Source organism: Triticum aestivum, chromosome 4A (genome assembly GCF_018294505.1).
Source record: "Triticum aestivum cultivar Chinese Spring chromosome 4A, IWGSC CS RefSeq v2.1, whole genome shotgun sequence".
NCBI classification, from domain to species: Eukaryota; Viridiplantae; Streptophyta; class Magnoliopsida; order Poales; family Poaceae; genus Triticum; species Triticum aestivum.
In genome coordinates this window covers 718,453,991-718,473,637 of record NC_057803.1, presented here as the reverse complement: position 1 = coordinate 718,473,637, position 19,647 = coordinate 718,453,991, and the positions used below count along the sequence as shown (strand labels likewise).

Below are 19,647 nucleotides of genomic sequence, written 5' to 3'. Positions count from 1 at the left end.
CCTTCAATTAGCATACTCATGTGAATGTACTTCCTCTTCATGCACAACCAGGGGGGAAGGTTGTACATCCACACAAACACATGCCAGGTGCTATGTGTGCTTCTCTGGCTGCCAAACGGATTGACTCCATCGGTGCTCGCGCCCAGCATGATGTTCCTTGGTCCTTCCCAAATTCTGGGTATTCGAAGTTCAACGCTTGCCACTGGCTCGCATCCTTAGGGTGACTCAACATCTTGTCTTTTTTATTTATCTCCGGACCATTTCCGTCATCTTCCCGCTTATTCTCCTCCCTATCCGCGTGCCAACGCAGGAGCTTTGCTACCTTAGGGTCCGCGAAATACCGATGCAGACGAGGAGTGATCGGAAAGTACCACACCGATTTTCGAGGAGCTTTCTTCCTCTTCTTGTATCGAGTGACGCCGCACACCGGACATATGATAGACTCCGCGTGCTCGTCCCGATAAATGATGCAATTGTTCATGCACACATGGTATTTCACGTGCGGTAAATCCAGAGGACACACGATTTTCTTCGCCTCCTCGAAACTGGTCGGGCACTTGTTCCCCTTGCGAAGACGTTCGTGCCAGAATGACATGTTCTCGTCGAAGCATGCGATGGTCATTTTGTGTTTTACCTTCATCTCCAGAGCCATGAGCGTTACTTTCAGGCGGGTATCCTCGGGCCTGCATCCTTCATACAATGGAGTAACCGCGTCTATCTCCAGTTGATCCAGCTTGGCTTTCTCTCGGGCGGCAGCTCTCGCGTTATCCGTATGCTTAAGAAGCAGCTCTTGAATATGAGGCACCTATACCCAGCCTCCATCGTCGTCTGCTCCGGCATCTTCATCTTCATGATCATGCCCTTCGTCTTGATCTTCCTCATCATCATGTACGACATCTTCTACATGATGACTGTGTACAGCATCACCGCCGTGATCATGTCCTGAAGATTCTTCGTCTTCTCGCCCGCCCTCGCCGCGGTGGTACTTGTCTTGTTGCCCTTCCTCATTTCTTGCCCGGCCCTCATCTTCATCACCTTGCCACCGATAGCCATCCATGAAACCACGCAAGAGCAGGTGGTCCCGCACCTGCCCGGAATCCGGGTCCGCAATAAGGCTCTTCAGCTTGCATCTTCGACACGGACATCTTATCTCCTTCTCGTTCTTTTGAAGCATCTCGGCCTTCGCGGAGCTCAAAAACCTATTCACGATGCCTTCGGTCATCGTGCGGACCATGGTCGCCTGTGGGGTAGAGCAAAATGATATTTTAGAACCAAGAAAAAATTTGGCATGACCTTCCCTAAAAATAGGACCAAAAAGAATGCATAGTGCCAAAATTCTTGCCGAAACGGAAATGAATCAACATTCCGGCAAAATATTGGCAACTATCGCATTTCAAATACCGGTACCTGCAAACACAAACATATATGCAACACCACAAACACAAGCAACACCACAAACATACATAGATCTAGCTAGGCCACAAAAAGTGCATGTGCACGTTCTTGGAGCGAGCTAGGGAGAAAAAAAGTAGATCTACATCATGAAGATATCTTTCCCCTTACTTACCTATCAAAAAAGGTAATTTCACCACTTAATTTTGATGAATCTATGGTGAAAATGAGGTGAGGAGGAGGAGGCAGCCTAAAGCTTGGAGAAGGAGGTGGAGGGAATGAAGTGGGGAAAATGAGTGGGTAGGTGTGGGGCTGTCCGAAATATCTTGTTGGGGTCCCAGGTTACTAATGGCGCACCAGCAGCAAATGTGCCATTAGTAACCCTGGTTACTAATGGCGCACCTGCTGGTGGTGCGCCATTAGTAGTGTTGCAGAAAAGTAAATATACATATATATATATATATATATATATATACACTAATGGCACATCTGGCCACAGTGCGCCATTACTAGTCTAAACTAGTAATGGCGCACCTGGCCTGTGTGTGCCATTAGTAGTTTTGCAAAAAAAAAGAATAAAAAAACAGTAATGGCGCACGATCTGCCTCGTGCGCCATTACTAGTGCACTTCGACCGGATGCGCCATTAGTATGTATGAAAAAATGAAAAAAAAATTTATACTAGTGGCGCACCTTGTCTCTGGTGCGCCATTAGTGTCTGCCACACTAATGGCGCATCACTGACTGGTGCGCCATTAGTATATAGTAGTGGCGCACTGGTTCCTCGGTGCGCCATTAGTATCAATCCTATCTATAGCCCTTTTCCTAGTAGTGTGTTATCTTCTTCTTTTTTCTGTCCTGATTTTTACTGACCGAGTTGTTTGTGACTAGTACTATATGTCAATGATTACTGTGTTGGAGCTAGTACTGGAAAAAAGAACGTTGTAACATAATACAGTACATGCTGAAATTGCTAAACTCTGTATTGTTTAGCATGGCTGGATGGCAGGGGTCACCACTCACCAGGATAGATCCACAACATTGCATTGTTCTTCTTACCGCAGCTTGCAGATGAATTTTGTGTTCGTAACACGGAGGATTCTCCTGTGTTGTTCAGTATAAGATACCTGTGCAAAAAAAATAAAATAAAAAATTGAGCAAGCCTGTGCAATTTGTGTAGCCTAAATAAGATATCTGTTTCTCATTGCCTTCATTGAATATGATTTCTTGCTTATAGTCAGAATGACATCCCTAAAAGAAAGTCAACCAATTCTTTCGCTAATTGTTATATTCTTTAATTTTCTATCATGTTCGTCTCCCCTGTTTAACATTTCCCATGCTCTAGTTTTGTGACAATATATTAGAATAGCTGATGCTTGTTGCGCGAGAGGAGGATATGTCACCACTCACCAGGATATATAGATCCACAGCTTTGCATTGTTCTTGCTGCAGCTAGCAGATAAATTTTTGTGGTCATTACACGGATGATGCTCCTATATAAGATACCTGTGCAGAAGCAACAACAAAATTTGAACAAGCCTGTGCAACTTGTGTAGACTAAGCAAGAGATCTGTTTCTTGCACCCTTCTCTGAATAATATTTGTTGCTTACCGTCCGAATGATGTTTGCTGAAAGAAAGTTCAACCGATTCTTTGGCTAACTGTTATATTCTTTAATTTTATATTACCATGTTCGTTCTCCCCTGTTTAACATTTTTATCCTCTAGTTTTGTGAGTGATAATGTATTTAGAATAGCGGATGCTTGTTGCGCGAGAGGAAGATATGTTAGCTACGTTGATGGAGGGCATCGTCATGTGAACCATATGTATTTTGCGTGATCCATGTCTTTTGTGACAATATATTATGCTGTCATTCTCTATTTATATTATTTATACGTGTGCAACACTGTAAAAAAGGTGTTGAAAAAGTTTTTTTTTCAATATGATCATTGAAATGTCAATTGGTGTACAATTTACTGCTTTATGGTTGATTAGCATCTAAACAGTTTTTCACGCCTTAGTGGTACTGCAGACAATTCCTACCAAATCTATACTTCCACAGTTGTCTCAGCCGAACAACTTCTAGCTTTCCCACAGTTCTCACCTCACAACAGATTTCTTGGAATTCACAGCTCAGCCAAACACAACCTTCGTCTCGCCGGCGAGAGCTTCTCGTGATGCCTGCCACGTTGATGCGCTGCCCCCTCCTACTCGGGCGGCACCCGGTGACCGCCCTCCGACACTCCTCCTCCTCCCGCATGCGTCGTGTGCGCAGAGCCACGGGGGGTGGGAGCCAGGGGCGGCCACCGGCGTATGGTGGGCTGCTACTCGATGCTGGTGGCACGCTGCTGCAGTTGGCGCAGCCGGTCGCCAAGACATATGCAGCCCTCGGCCGTCCATACGGTTCGGACATCCCCTAGAAAAACCAGCTTTGTTTTCTCATGTGCTAAGGTCCTGTGCGGTTCACCGTTCTTCTCCAGGTGTGAGGAAACCCGAAAAGTACATCATGGAGGGATTCAAGCGTGCTTTCTCGGCGCCATGGCCCAAGACGCTCAGGTACCAAGTAACCCCCGTGGGCGGAATATAATTGCATCACAAAATAGCAATGTTGCATATATTAGTACACTGCGCAACTGTGGCTTGATTGTTGTTGAGGGGATGATATGCTGGACTGGCTTGTCATGTCAGGGTGATGGGCGACCATTCTGGAGGATTGTCGTCGCGGAAGCAACTGACTGCACAAACAATGATTATTTCGAAGAAGTATATCAGGTATCTCAAGACCGGCATTGTTTCCTCTGGACTCTGCTACTTGTGTAATGTGGCTAACAATGAATTGTTCTTATCTGTTAGTACTATGCACATGGAGATGCATGGCGTCTACCTGATGGAGCTTACAGAACACTGCGTGATTTAAAAAAACCTGGAGGTCATACATCCCATGTATCTTCTTCTTTTTCGTTTTATATTATTCAGTAGTTTACATGAAGTTGTTTTTAAAATCCCCATTGGGACTCCTGTATGACCCTAATTAATCTGTACAGATGGCTCATGTTAATAATAATGTCTTGGTTTCAGTTAAGCTAGCTGTCGTATCTAACTTCGACACACGGCTAAGGAAATTGCTCAAGGATCTCAATGTCTCACATATGTAAGTGCTCACCACTACTGTCGAAATACCTCGATCTTGGTTCATTATGATTGGTTTTGTTTCTCTGTGAGTAATGGCCATGCGGTAAATGACCTTGAGCTGTCCAGGTTTGATGCCATTGTGGTATCATCAGAGGTTGGATATGAGAAACCTGCTCCAGAGATCTTCAAAATAGCATTAGGTATTCCAGAGTTTAATTCATTCAAGCTAAGTTTTATATACGTATTTGAAGTGTAACAATAGTATGCGTGATTCTGGACACACCTTTGTTCTGAAGGGTAATTACTTTGAGCGACACCCACAAACAAGAAGCTTCAGCACAGTGTGCTTACTTGGACTAAATTATGTAACTAGTTCTCATATTCCTGTGTGGCAGACCAAATTGGTGTGGAAGCCAGAAATGCAGTACACGTAGGAGATGATGAAACTGCAGACAAGGCGGGTGCTAACGCTATTGGACTCAAGTGCTGGTATGCAATTTTCTTTCATACATTGTGGTTTCTTCCCCGTGCAGACATCGTGTTTCAATAGTATCGGGTATTATTAATTTATCGGGACAAAAAGCGAAGGAAAAAAAACATTATTGAATATCTGGTTCGGTGGCTGACCGGCTGGCTAACTGATTGTTACTGATGTTGTCCATTTTTAGGCTGTGGGGAGAAGATGTGAAGAAATTTTCTGAGATACAGCACCAGATCGTAGCAAAAGGCTCACGATGAGTGCAGGGCAATGTCTCTGTTTGCCTGATTTGTTCATTTGATTGCAAAGTGGCCCTAATAAAAGTTGTGATTTTGCCAAATATATCTGTTTCTCCGCACGGTCTGTTGACGTCCTTGTAATAAGCGCTGAGAAGAAGAATGCTACTTGTGGTACACGTGCAAATACTTTCCGGACCTGATGATCATCTTCATCATCGCCCTATCCGGTGATCTTCGCGCATATACCAGACTAATTTGGACACGTTGATGAACTGACTTTTCGTTTTCGCCAAGCTGATGTATGTATGCATGTATGCTAGTGTTGTCAAGATTGACCAAGTATGTTGCATCGACAGCCACAAAGGGTTTGCTGGCTGAGGTGAAACCGCGTCGTCCATCATCACAAGACAAGAGGAAGAAACTCGAAGGCAATTGCTTGAGGTCTACATCATGGTAGGTCCAACAGTAGGCGCGCTGAATTTTAGGCACTACATTTGGTTGCGTGCTGAATTTTTTTGCGGGAAATTTTTCGATCTATTCATCTTCATATGCCAGTACAACGAATACCTCCCTGATGCCTTAAACATTAGCAGAAATATTTTGCACCATTATTCTATACGCAAAACAAACACAATGCAGACCAGATACCATCAAAGACCTGACTTGCTTGTTTTATGCAAGGAAGATGTGCCCAGCTTCTCAAAAAAAAAAGGAAAAAAAAAGAGAGATGGCCCTAGCTTTGTGTTCCAACCAAAGTCCGGTCTTCTCATCAAGAAGCTCCGACACATGAGCGATATTCGTGGAATGTGTGGACATCTCTACCTTGTTTGGGAAGGTCAACTTTAAGCATTGTTTTCGATCAGCAAATCAAGCGGCAGATGTGCTAGCTATTTTTGTTATTGTAATAAACTTTCTTCTAGTTGGTCTGACGAGCCTTCAGATTGTCTGGTGAGGAAGCTCGTAGACGATGTATCATTATGCATTAATTAATAAAGCTAGCCATGAAGGCCTTCCCTTAAAAAAAAAGCTCCGACACATGCTTAAGATCATTACCATAGTCCTTTGTCCGTTCAAAAAAAGGGTCCTCGTGCCTTGCGCTATTTTCTTTTATCAAATCATCCAACAATCGAGCAAGAAATGTGCATATGTATGAGCGCATGCATTCTGTACTGTGTAAAGAAAAAACAATCGAGCCGCAAATTACCTTATGAACCGAAGGGGATTCTTTGGGTCTAGTAATTTTCAACAAGTGGATTAGTGGCTCTTTTTATCCCCTCTTCCGAATCTTAACATGCCACATCGGGTAACACCCTCACAATAAACCTAGAGCACATTCAAGATGAAAATCTATAAGCAAGAAAATAACTGCATACTCTGTGAATTTGGAGTTTGCTAACCACGTCTGCCATTCGGTAATAACTACACACTATATGAGCACAAAAATAATATTTTGAAATACGAGACTTATTGAGAACAAGGAAAGATAGATTGCAATGACATCACTTCTTAACGTGAACATATATGTTTACGAGTTGAACCAACTGAAGACATCATGATTTGTACAAGCTCAATTGGACAAAGGGAGTGTTGAAAAATCTAGTATATTTTTTTGTCCCAACACGAAAGTGGAAGATAAGGCGCATATATGTACTATTCTGAACATTATGACTGAAGCTCTCAATGACAAATATTTGGGTCTGCCTTCAAATGTGGGTATGGACAAAAGTGATTGTTTCCAATTCTTAATAGAACGAATTGTTATGAAAATCAGCGGTTGGAAGGAAAAGTTGCTATCAGCAGGAGGAAAGGAAATCCTTCTCAAATCGGTTGTACAAGCTATCCCAACTTATGCAATGTCCGTCTTTAAAATTCCTAAAAAGATTTGTAAAGGAATCATTGACACGATGTCACATTTTTGGTGGGGTGACAAAGACAATCAGAAGAGAATGCATTGGATGGCATGGTGGAAGATGTGTGTACCAAAAGACCAAAGAGGAATGGGTTTTCGAGACATACATTGTTTCAATCTGGCCTTGTTAGCCAAACAAGCGTGGCGCCTGCTTGATAACCCTGATTCACTATGTGCTACAATTTTGAGAGCTAAATATTTTCCAGATGGAGATTTAATGAATGCGAGTCTGAAAAAAGGATCCTCTTTCACGTGGCAAAGCATTATGGCCGGAGTGGATTCTCTCAAAAAAGGTTATATTTGGAGAGTTGGTAATGGACAGAATATTGATATCTGGAGAGATGCATGGATCCCGAATGGGGAAAATAGGAAAATTATCACTCCTAGAAGAGGGCAGCTTCTAACAAAAGTTGTTGATCTTATAGATCCAATCAACAATTGCTGGGATGAAGATTTGGTAAGACAAATGTTGTGGCCAATTGATGTCCAGAGAGTGCTTACGATCCCCCTCCCCACGTATGACATGTCGGATTTCGTAGCTTGGAGCTTTACAAAGAATGGACTGTTCACGGTTCGTTCTGCTTATCTGGAGGAATGGAAAGCCCAACATGGGAGGAAATTGCAACACTCAGATGGCATTGGAGGAATAAATGTCAATACTATTTGGAGCAAGATTTGGAAATTATCTTGTCCAGCAAAAGTGAAGATCTTTATTTGGCGTACCTTACATGGAACCCTCCCGTGTCGTGCTACACTTGCTAATAGACATATGAAAGTCTCTCCCACCTACCCATCATGTTCGAACGGGCATGAAGATACTAAACACTTATTATTTTTATGTCAAAAGGCAAAAGAGGTGTGGGAGAAACTGGGATTGCACAAAGCCATTAAAAAAGCCTGTGCGGTCGATCGTGCGGGAGAGGCAGTACTTGAATTTCTAATTTTTATGCCAGAACATGAGCTATCTACATTGGGCACACAGAATGTTCGCGAACTGATCGCTATAACAGCCTGGTATTTATGATGGGAAAGACATCCGCTAATTCATCAGGGGAAGACCCAAGATGCATACCAAATTTCGATGGGAGCCCATGCTATAACGACGAACTATGTTATTGCCCAGTCCTCCAAGACAACAAATAAAATAGAGGGATGGACGAGACCCCCTCTAGGTTTTGTGAAATTAAATGTCGATGCTTCTTTCGATCAAGACATGCTTAGAGGCACAGCGGAAGCTGTACTTAGAGATGATAAAGGAAGATTTATTGTTGGAGGGAATTGGAAGATGGATTGGTGTGCAGATGTTTTAACAGCAGAAGCCATGTCACTACGTTTTGGCTTATTACTTGCACAAAAGGCAGGAAGTAACCGACTTGTTGTTAACTCTGACAATATGGAAGTAATTGACACGATGAAGAATGGAGGACATACAGTGGGAGCGGCGGGAGCTGTGTTTGATGATTGTTATTTATTGGCTTGTGATTTTTCGTTAGTTAGATTTGAACACTATAATAGGAAGGCAAATAAAGTGGCTCATGAAGTTGCTAGAGTAGCCAAATTTTCTGAGACATGGGACTGGTTTGAGGAACCTATGAACGATATTGTAAATTTTCTTATAGACGATGTAACCATTATTACTAATAAATAAAGAGGATGTTTTATTTCAAAAAAAGGACCTTCATCTCCTCTGTGCATTTGAATGAAGATGCCACCATTGCAACCACGGATCGAGGCTTGCAGCTAGCATATAACCTAGTAGTACTCCCTCCTTTCTGGTTTATTGGGCTCATCTCATTTTCTTGGTTTATTCATATTATAGGTCTTATTTTCACTTCTTTCCACCACATGTTCACATTCCAAGGTGCATTAAATTGATACATGCAAGGATTAAAAGAAACTAACCAATGCATGTAACCATTCCTACTCATTTCGTGGTCATCCATGCATACACTGTAATTAATGCAGATTAAAGTTTGAGTAAGTTTTTAAACTACAAGATACATTCCTCCACTCACCATCTATCTTGGTTGATGAGATTTCAGATTTAAGCCCTTAAACCGGAAAGGAGGGAGTACGTCATAAGATTACAAGTTTCAAACACAATTTTATTATAAGCCATAATTCAGGAGCCATACGACTTACATGGAAAGTCTCAACAAGTCCTATTCAACTCCCATCTAGAAAATAATGTATCTTGTCATTTAAACAATAAATCAAAACATCCAACACATCATATCATTAGTGCAATAAAATTTCTGTGAAATTCATCTTGAACCCAAACATGTCGTCAAAAGATGAAAATTCTGAAGTGCGAAAAAAGAACCATGACAAAAAGATGCACGAGTCATGCCACAACATCCACAGAATCTGCAGTTAACAGCAAAGCCCTGCTATAGCATAATCTCTAGTTTAACACATGAGGATTCAACAAAAGTGTAGCATGATAAACTTCACCTGAAAAACTGTCTGGTTGATGACATCTAGCACAGAGCAATCTGGCTTTGATAAACAACTATGCAAGTCTCCTTGTCCCGTCATTCTGCTCTATTGGCCAGCAAGGCTGACAAGAACACCCCGCGTAGAGGCTTCCTTCATGTTGCCTTCTTCTTCGGCACCATTGCCCCCCCCTTTAGGATCCAGATCTTGTACTTGAGCTCAAACTCAGTCATCTCTTTTTACATTCAAAACTAGAAGAGTGATGGATCTGCCACCTCCTCAAATTTTAAAGATGAGATCTATCAGGACTAGCCCTTGGTGGTTCAGTTTTATAGAAGAAACACTTCGGCAACATAACACCGAGTCCAAGACTCGAACACTGGTGGGAAAGCATGCTTATGCTGCTAGCCACTTGAGCGACGCTTGGTTCTCAGCTTCTCCAATTTTTGGAGTGTTGAATCCCTGTCAATGGGAACCATATGGAGCAAAGCTTTTGCCTGAGCACGATAATCATAATCTGTCAAAGAATAGATAGACCATACTATCGCACCCCCATCCACATCACCAGCAACAAAATCAATGGTACTCAATGACCCAGAGTGCTAACCATGTCTCGCTAGCTTTCACTCTAGAGAGTTGGGAGCAAGAACATTGGAGTAGAAACCAGAAACTCTTGGCATCGAATTTGGACAGTCCATAGCCCCCGACTAGGTCAATCTATGCCAGGCTTGCCACCTCAACACCCTCTTCAAGGTAGTCATCCAATACCACACGTGGCATCCCTATTCGACAAGTTACCGTCACGCTCATCACTAGAGCCATCATACCATTTTTAACAAAAAAATGTGTATCAGTCTGCTAACCCTCTATTCGTGTCAATACACAGTTCTTCCAGGATAGTTCATACAAATCATTTGCTTGTTGCACATTAGTCATTCACAAAAAATCCAAAATAATAGCTCCAAATTACATAAAATAATATTGTATTAATATTATGAAATAATAAACATCTCATGGTAGTGTTTTACAAAGTTATTGTACAACACATAATATTACAGATTTCAGTTAAAATATAATGAATTTACAATAGAAAAAAGATAGATAATCTAATTCAAAAGTGATGAGATCATCCTCTAGCTAGACTACTTTGAAAGATAATAATATTCTATAAAAAATTCTCCGTATGCTCTACATTTATATTCTACACTTCAGTGTTCTAGCGACTTCTCCACACTTATGTTAAAAAGCCGAATCTACAAGGTCAATATGTCATAACTATTACAATTAATATTTTCACATGTTTTTGTACTAAAATTTTATATTTATTTTAACTTATTTTTAACATACCAACAAGTTCAATATTTTATTTAACAACTAACATGGTAACCACATAACAATGATGCAAAAAAAATATTTATAATGTAATTTCTATTGAGTTGCAATATATCAAAAGTTTAGTTTTGCTAAATTTAAACTGTATAATGTAACAAATGTTTTCTTTGAATTATTTGTTTTTACTTATTAGTTATACTATATAAAAGAATTGCTTCTACTAAATTAATATTTGTAGGATGTAACAAACTTCTAGTTTAATCATGTTTTGGCAATTGCATAAATTATAGTGCATACATAAATTTGTATGTACACGTGTTCATATATATTTTAATATCATAATATCATGGCAGCGATCTCTAGAGAGTACATGCAAACAAAAATATAATAGTGACTTCTAGTGCATTATTAGATAAACAATTTTATAGAAACTTGTGGAGTATAACTTATGCTGTTGGCAAATGTCTCGCAAGCTGAGTTCAGTCATATGTTGTCAACATGTATGCTAAGCAAGCAGGCTCATCATACTCATCCTCATTAGGCGCCCGCCACTAGGTGATTAGGATTTCTACCCCTAAAAAAAGAAAAGGTGATTAGGTTTTCTCCTCCTCCCATCCATGTCGCCGTCGGTCGTCCCCACCCCATATGGCCTTAATTTGGGCAGTGGAGGGGCAGAGGACCCCGCCCCACCGTCAGCGGGAAGGGCACCGCCCGTACTCTTGTTAGGTTCAACATGTTGGTTGGGGTTGTTTAGTGGTGGCGATGTCCCTCGGTAGAAATATTGTCTCCCACGTATGATTCCCACCCCGTTGTGTGTCTAGCTTCATCGGAGGGCGTGTGGAGGTATGATTCCGTAGGACCCTATGAGATTAGGTCGGTGCTGGTCTTTGATGGTTTTGTTTGGATCTAGTCTTCGCTCGTGTGTTTATGACTTCCTTCAATACGGTTTCCGATGTAAATGTACCCATTTCACCTAGAGAGCATATTTTTCAAACCCAGAGAAAGTGATGCCTAGTAAGGAGATTTTTGCATGAACTTGCCATCTCAAGAGTTCCAGTTTCCAGATCAAATCGTAGAGGTGATTAAAAAGACAATAATAAAACAAATATGCTAGGGCTAAAGGTTTTACCTCCAGCCGTGTATTTGCACGTCATGGCAGAAGCACAAGCCATGATCAAGAAGGGCTATATGGTTGTGGATGTCGCTAGCGTCCAAGAAGCCTAGTTTTCGGCTATGATCAAAGCGCAAGTGGAAGCATCAAAAGTCGTCCCCTCATGAGAGGTCACTTCCAAACGGAGGAAGCCAAAGAAAGTAAACTGTGTTCCAATTTCGATCTAGAATTATTTTGATTTGTCTTTCTAGCTCAATTTTGATTAGTCGTTCTAGGTCATTTCTGATTTGTCGTTCCAGGTCAATTTCAGTTTCAATGAGATGGTCAGCAGAATGTGCAGTTTCTTTGTGTGTACAATGAACACAAACACCGACGGGTGGGTCCTCAAGAATATGGAGTTCTACGTATGGCGACTTTGTGTTTGCGCATAGCCTCGGCAACTTCAAGAAAATTATGGAGCGCGCTCCAAAACGGTTTTAGAGGATGTGAAATATGGCGCATCTGCTAGAGTTGCTCTAAGTGTTTTGTCTGTTAAAAAAGGCCTTAGTGCCTTGCGCTATATTCTTTTACCAGAACAATCAACTAACAAATTACCTTATGTCCTGAAGGAGATTCTTTGGTGAGTAATTTTCAACAAGTCGACTAGTGGCTCTTTTTATTTCCTCTTATAAAGCCAAACATTCCACTTCAGCAGGCAACACCCTCAGAATAAACCTAGAGTACATTCAGATGAAAATCTATAAGCAAGAGAATAACTGCATGCTCTACATGAGCATATAAATCATATCTTGAAACATGAGACTTACTGGGAACAAGGAATGATAGATTGCAATAACATCAATTGTGAACCTGAACACATGTTTGCGAGTTGAAGTAGCCAAAGACATCATGATATGTACAATCTCAAATGAACCAGGATTTCCATCTCCTTTCTGCATTTGAATGAGGATACCACCGTTACAACCAGATCAACGCTTGCAAAATGGCTTTGTTTGAAGTACGATAGTTTTCATCAGATAAGTTGTACATAAACAAGAGTGAGGCAAACGAGAAAAATATATGGGTCTAGCACTGTTGCATCATTTTCTTATATTAGGGAGTTGTTTCTAGAAGAAACGGTCATGCAGTACAGAAGATTTTGATTCTGAATCGACAGCCTCAGCGCCACGTTAATTAAAAATAGTGCCTAAAATGCATATCACAGAACTCTCTCTCTCTCTCACTCTCTCTCACCAAACGAGCTGAATCCTCACAAGACTTTTCACCTAACTGCACAGAAATGTGGTAACCACCAACCAGAATAAAACAAGTACCATTGTAGTTAACGCTAGAGTTAACCTCTGAAGCTAGTTATGAAGAGGCTGAAATACTGATATGGGCAAAGGATGTGGAGGAAGGCAAGACGTTATGAGCATCCCTAACTCTGAACTAATTCAAACTTCTTCCATGTGGTTGTGGTTCAGGAAAAAACAGTGGCAAGAAATGGAGTAGGATCCTGCAAAACAACTACTTAGGAGCTACGAATATACATTCCATGCTTCGATCTTAAAAATAAATATAAGATATTTAATTAAGGAGGCACCAAGAATATCTTTTTTAGCACATGTAGCTAAATCTAATCAGTTGCATAGGTTGTTACATGGATTAGTATTTTCTAACAGAAGGGAGAACCTTGTACTACATATTTTTAAACTGCAACTAAATTCAGAAAAGGAACAGACTTTTTTCCTGTTCCCCAGTAGTTTCAGGTCCTCATCAATTGAAGAGATCATCAATAGGTTTTTCACTACACGCGTTTGTCAGGTTTACAACTGACCTCTGTTGGTTTATCGGTGGCCTCTGTTAGTTCATCTGTTGGGCTCTTTTGGTTCTGTGTTGAGAAAGCAGAGGATCTTCTACACGTTTCATGAGCAGTTTCTGTTGTCCTTGCTGGCTACTCCCAAGGTAGCATGCAATGGAAGTACCTTTTGTTGCTGCTCAGATGACTTGGCTTCAACTTTATCTGCATCATTCCCATTGCTGGCCTATCCTCCTCCACTTGGCAGTATATGACTTATTACATGGAAAGTCTTATCAGGTCCTGTTCAACTCTGATCTAGAAAAAATCATCTATCTTGTCATTTATTTATTTAAACAACAGATCGAAACATCTGATATTGCCTAACATTTCAGTGCAGTAAAATTTCTATGAAATTCATCTTGAACGAAACATGTCATCAACACATGAAACATTTCTCGAGCGCAAAAAGACAACCATGATCAAAGGTGCGGGAGTCATGCGCAAAATCTGCAGTTACCAGCATATAGCATAATCTCTAGTTTTACACATGAGGATTTGAGACTACATCATAAGTGCAGCATGACAAAATACTACGCTTGGAAACGGTCAGTCAGGTTGGTACATAGCAATCTGGCTTTGATAAACAACTATGCAAAAGTCTCCTTCCTTGTCCCGTCGTTCTGCTCTACTGGCCTACAGGGCCGACAAGAACACCCTGCGCAGAGGCTTCCATCCTGCTGCCTTCCTCCTCAGCACCGCTGTCGCCCCCCTTCCGGATCCTGATCTTGTACTTGAGCTCAAACTCGGTCATCTCTTTCTTCTTCGTTTCCAGAGCCTCCTTCATGCGAGCCACCACCTCTTCAAGCCCCTCCTTGTTCCGGTGCACCGCGGGCAGCACTTCCTTGATGGTCCTCTCAACCAAGACTCCACCAATCATTCTGTAGCACCACCTCGTGGGGTCCAGGGGCTCTATGGCGCCAATCACGAGAGAGTGCTCGCTCACTTCCATTTCCAGCTCCGTGATCTTGGTGTACAGCTGGTTCATTTCAGTTCGCATGTTCGCATAAGTGTTTGCAACCACTTGCTCGTTTTAAGGGTTCGCCACCTGCCCTGCTTGCCATTCTCCCTGTGATGTACTAACAGCAAAAAGAGAAACCTGCAGAGAGAAAATGAACATTCTTTTTAAAATCAAAAGCAGGTAAACAGTATATTGCAGCGGCAAACTAGCCGGGTGATAATGGCTCAGAAGATCATTGTTCAGGTAGAGAAGAGATTATTTTTAATAACAGTCCTAACACACAGAGATGGGAATAATCACTAAGACTTGAGACTCAAAAGACAAATATACCGCTGTAGTAAAAAAATTGCCAGGAGCATCAACGCCAAACACATTGCTGAAGCATACCAACAGCAAGCAGATCTTGTGACAAGTATATTGAAGCAAATAACCAATGGAGTGTTTCCAGAAATATCATGAGAAGAAGTTGATGTCCGCCTCTCTGCACAGAAAATAGATAAAGTATCCAATCATAAACTTCTGATAGATTCCATACACCATGCTGCCCTGACCAAGGTTGAGAGGTAGCTACAGAAACTACCAACCTGACTCAACTACAAAGGCAAACACGTAGCTATTTTGGGCTATTTTATCTGTTGGAATTATAATCAATTTGGCGGCTATGCCGTTCTGCTTAGTGCAATAAGTTATGAGAAAACTTGTAGATGCACTACAAAAAAAATACACTTCCGTGATGGTGCGTGTTTGTCACAGTAGGTCGCGTTTTTTGTCATGCATGTACATCCATGACAAATTTATGACAGAATCAAGATATTCATACCTATGCTGTCGTAGAAGTGTTCCATGACATTACCAAAATTATCATCACGGAAGTGTCCACTTTCATGACGATAAATCGTGCGTCACAGAAGTGCTTTCGTCAAGGGTGACCGACACGTGACATCCATCGTAACGGAACGCTGTTAAGCTATCGGGTCGGGTTTTGGATCCGATAACCCGTTAACAGCCCCGACCAATGGGGATTTTCCACGTGTAAAATCATCATTGGCTGGAGGAAACACGTGTCGGCTCACTGTTGGGACAGATGTCATCCATTCATTGGACAGAAGACGCCTATGATACGTCGACACGTGGCACGACCCAACAGAGGCCCATTCCTGTGAAAAAGCCGGCCCGTTTGACTTGGTCAAAAGGTGGCGGGCCGGCCCATGGAAAGCCTGTTAACGGCCTGTTCGCATATAGCCCATTTACAGCCCGCTAACCCAAGACCCGTTACGCCCTATCCGAATTAGGACCAGTAGCGTCATCTGGGCCATCCAATATGATTCCAGCCCGTTTTCACTTCTGGCCCATGTATGGCCCATGACGTCTTTCGTCCCATATGAGGCCCTATGTAACTCTCGGCCTATTAACGGCCCGTGGTGAAATTGGCTCGCAATGAACAGTGTATCACTTTAGACCCATTAACGGCCCGTGGTGAAACTGGCCCGTAATGAACAGTATATCACTTTATACCCATTAAGGGCCCGTTATTCAGTTGGGCCGTTTCCAGCAAATGTTATCTTTCGGCCTTCTCAGAGCCCATTTATTCTTAGGCTCATTTCCAGCATTCGTTTACTTACGGCCCGTTACTGTCATTTTCTGCTTGTGGGCCAAATTCAGCCCGTGGTTACATCGGCCCGTTTGTGATCCGTTAATACGTTAGGCCGTTTTCATAGCGTTATCAAATACGGCCTATTAACGATGGCCCGTTATGGTCATACGGCCCGTATAAGGCCCATTCATGATACGACCCGTAGAAGGCCCATTGTTTCTACGGCCCGTAGAAGGCCCATTGTTTCGACGGCCCGTAGAAGGCCTACTGTTTCTACGGCCCGTAGAAGGCCCACTGTTTCTATGGCCCGTAGGAGGCCCAGTGTCACTACAGTAAATATTAGCCCATGGTTATTGTGGCCTAGTTTTAAAAAGAACTGCACTGACTACAAGCAAACAAATAAACAAGATAAGAAGGAAATAAATAAGCAAGCAACTTATGCTAGGATATCACGGCTGTTACACATATTACATCCACTGGGCATCAAAGTTCGCCACCAGTGCAAATATAGGGAACAAAGCAGCATATCATATACACTGGTTGTCAAAGTTGGCGACCAGTGCAAATAAACGCCGCAGCAAAACAAATCCAGAACTGAAACCATTTCAGAAAATCTCAAGAAACAATATCCTGGGTACCCATAATGCTGGCAAGATGCTTAGCAAGCTTATTAACTTTCTCTTGTTTGGCGCTTAAATCCTCCAGCGCTTGTTGTTGCACCCGAAAATATGCATCTGAATTCTGCAAGGACTTCCTCAGTCCTTCAGCTTCCTGTCGCAGCACATCTGATCGATGTCTTTCAACTTGAAGTTGAGATTCAAGAAGACGAACTGATTCAGATAGCGAGTTCGAAGAGCTTGTGCCAGCAGTAGTGGCCAGTAACTCGAACACTACATCAAGACAGGACTTTTGGGTTCCCTCACTGTCGTCAAGATAGTTTTTATCAGCTTTCTTGGAGACCAACAGGGATGTCTCACTATCTTGAGCCTTATCTGCATTACTTCCTTTACCATTGGATAACGCGGTACTGTTCTCCAATATTTTGTCCGCATTCTAAAAGAGAAACAAGCAGACACATCACATGTTTACCATGTTGTATATGAAACTCATTTTGGTAAATGAGTTCAGTAGTAAAGTGGACAGGATAACAACATGAAACAAACATATATCTATGTACCATGGTCACTTTATGGTCTATATCATTCTAGTTTTTGTTGCCAAATCAAGATAGAGACACAGTTCAAATAATATTTGTTCAACACAAAGCAGAATAGACAGAATATAAGTGTGGGTAACTATAGACCAATAACAACACTTGTAATGTGCATGACATGAGAATATAACTGTTTATTCAGTTGAAACTGAAATCAACATAGAGCAAGTTACAATAGCAAACCAGTTAAAGAAACAGGTTTAAAACATACCTGTTGCGCCATTGGAGTTTCAATTCCATCCTCCAAATTTGAAAATAGTTGGTATGAGTAAATACAGTAATGCAAGAGCAAAGGAGTATGAACCATAGCTACAGAACCTGACCTGAGAAGAAATCTTCTTCTCCTTTAAGCGTTGAGTTGGGATTCAGAGTGGTGGTCCTCGTGCTTTGGGCACTGCAGTTCCCTTACTAACCGCTCGTGTTTGGGTGCTCTGTGGTGGAGACGGTGCTGTGTCAACTGGAACTGGGTTACTATCTGCCGGGGTTGGGGTTAGAAGGGGTGTAGCTGGTTCTCTGTCCAACTGGGTAGGGGTACAATCTGCGAGAGTCTGGGTTATGTGTGGTGGATCTGGTCCTTGGGCAAGTACAACCGTGGTTCTATCTGCATCAACTGGTAGCACTATCTTTTCTGAAGACCGCGTTGTTACTCCCTTAGAAACTACCATCACGCTCTCCAATTCAAATGGCTGGTAAACAAGAAAAGTAATTGAAAGTGTAGACATTGTATGATAGACAGGTGCAATGGATAGTGGGGAATAAAAGAGGGCATGAAATAATTCATATTTATGTTGTCTAACCAAACAGGATAGCATGACACAATTTCACATATATGATGACTAACTAAGCAGGATAGCATGACACAATTTCACATTATGATGGCTAACTAAAAAAGATGGAAAGACATAGTTCAAAATATGAGACTATGTAAACAGGATGACATGACATAACTATATAATGTGTGAGGGAGTCCTGGACTAGGGGGTGTCCGGATAGCCGAACTATCATCATCGGCCGAACTCCAAGACTATGAAGATACAAGATTGAAGACTTCGTCCCGTGTACGGATGGGACTTTCCTTGGCGTGGAAGGCAAGCTTGGCAATACGGATATGTTGATCTCCTACCATTGTAACCGACTCTGTGTAACCCTAGCCCTCTCCGGTGCCTATATAAACCGGATGGCTTTAGTCCGTAGGACGAACAACAATCATACCATAGGCTAGCTTCTAGGGTTTAGCCTCCTTGATCTCGTGGTAGATCTACTCTTGTAATACCCACATCATCAATATCAATCAAGAAGGATGTAGGGTTTTACCTCCATCAAGAGGGCCCGAACCTGGGTAAAACATCGTGTCCCTTGTCTCCTGTTACCATCCGCCTAGACGCACATTTCGGGACCCCCTACCCGAGATCCGCCGGTTTTGACACCGACATTGGTGCTTTCATTGAGAGTTCCTCTGTGTCATCACCGATAGGCTCGATGGCTTCTTCGATCATCAACAACGACGCAGTCCAGGGTGAGACCTTCCTCCCCGGACAAATCTTCGTATTCGGCGGCTTTGCACTGCGGGCCAATTCGCTTGGCCATCTGGAGCAGGTCAAAAGCTACGCGGTCAGATTTGGAAGTTCGAACTTCACGACTGACATCCGCGGGGACTTGATCTTCGATGGATTCGAGGCACAGCCGAGCGCGCCGCACTGTCACGACGGGCATGATTTAGCTCTGCAGCCGAACAGTACCCTGGAGGCCGCACACGAGTCCGCTCTGATCTTCAATTCGGAGCCGGCTGCGTAGATCGAGGACGGGTGGCTAGACACCGCCTCGGGGGCTGCAACCTCTACGGCGATAGAGCCGAACACTGACCTTGTCCCTCATGAAGCTCGTGACTCCGAGGTGCCGGACTCCTCGCTGGACTCCGAACCTCCCGCGCCCCTTCCAATCGAATCCGATTGGGCGCCGATCATGGAGTTCACCGCTGCGGACATCTTTCAACACTCACCCTTCAGCGACATCTT

General features: G+C 42.5%; 1 protein-coding gene and 1 pseudogene across 1 annotated transcript; one reads left to right on the top strand and one right to left on the bottom strand.

Moving 5' to 3' along the window:
• Window positions 1–3,567: 3,567 nt before the first annotated feature.
• On the top strand, window positions 3,568–5,260 carry LOC123088322 (haloacid dehalogenase-like hydrolase domain-containing protein 3). Its single transcript, XM_044510513.1, has 8 exons — window positions 3,568–3,793; window positions 3,871–3,953; window positions 4,079–4,162; window positions 4,244–4,319; window positions 4,469–4,541; window positions 4,649–4,722; window positions 4,918–5,011; window positions 5,191–5,260. The coding sequence occupies exons 1-8, from the start codon at window positions 3,568–3,570 to the stop codon at window positions 5,258–5,260; spliced, it is 780 nt and encodes a 259-aa protein (XP_044366448.1).
• A 9,232-nt stretch (window positions 5,261–14,492) lies between these two features.
• LOC123083377 (probable prefoldin subunit 2) lies at window positions 14,493–14,928 on the bottom strand (annotated as a pseudogene).
• Between the last annotated feature and the right edge of the window lie 4,719 nt (window positions 14,929–19,647).

Bases quoted from the DNA above. Each gene is read 5' to 3' on its own strand.
- LOC123088322 (XM_044510513.1), top strand. From the start codon at position 3,568: ATGCCTGCCACGTTGATGCGCTGCCCCCTCCTACTCGGGCGGCACCCG. The intron at 3,794-3,870 runs GTTCGGACATCC...GTTCTTCTCCAG, and splicing joins AGCCCTCGGCCGTCCATACG to GTGTGAGGAAACCCGAAAAG. The intron at 4,163-4,243 runs GTATCTCAAGAC...CTTATCTGTTAG, and splicing joins ATTTCGAAGAAGTATATCAG to TACTATGCACATGGAGATGC.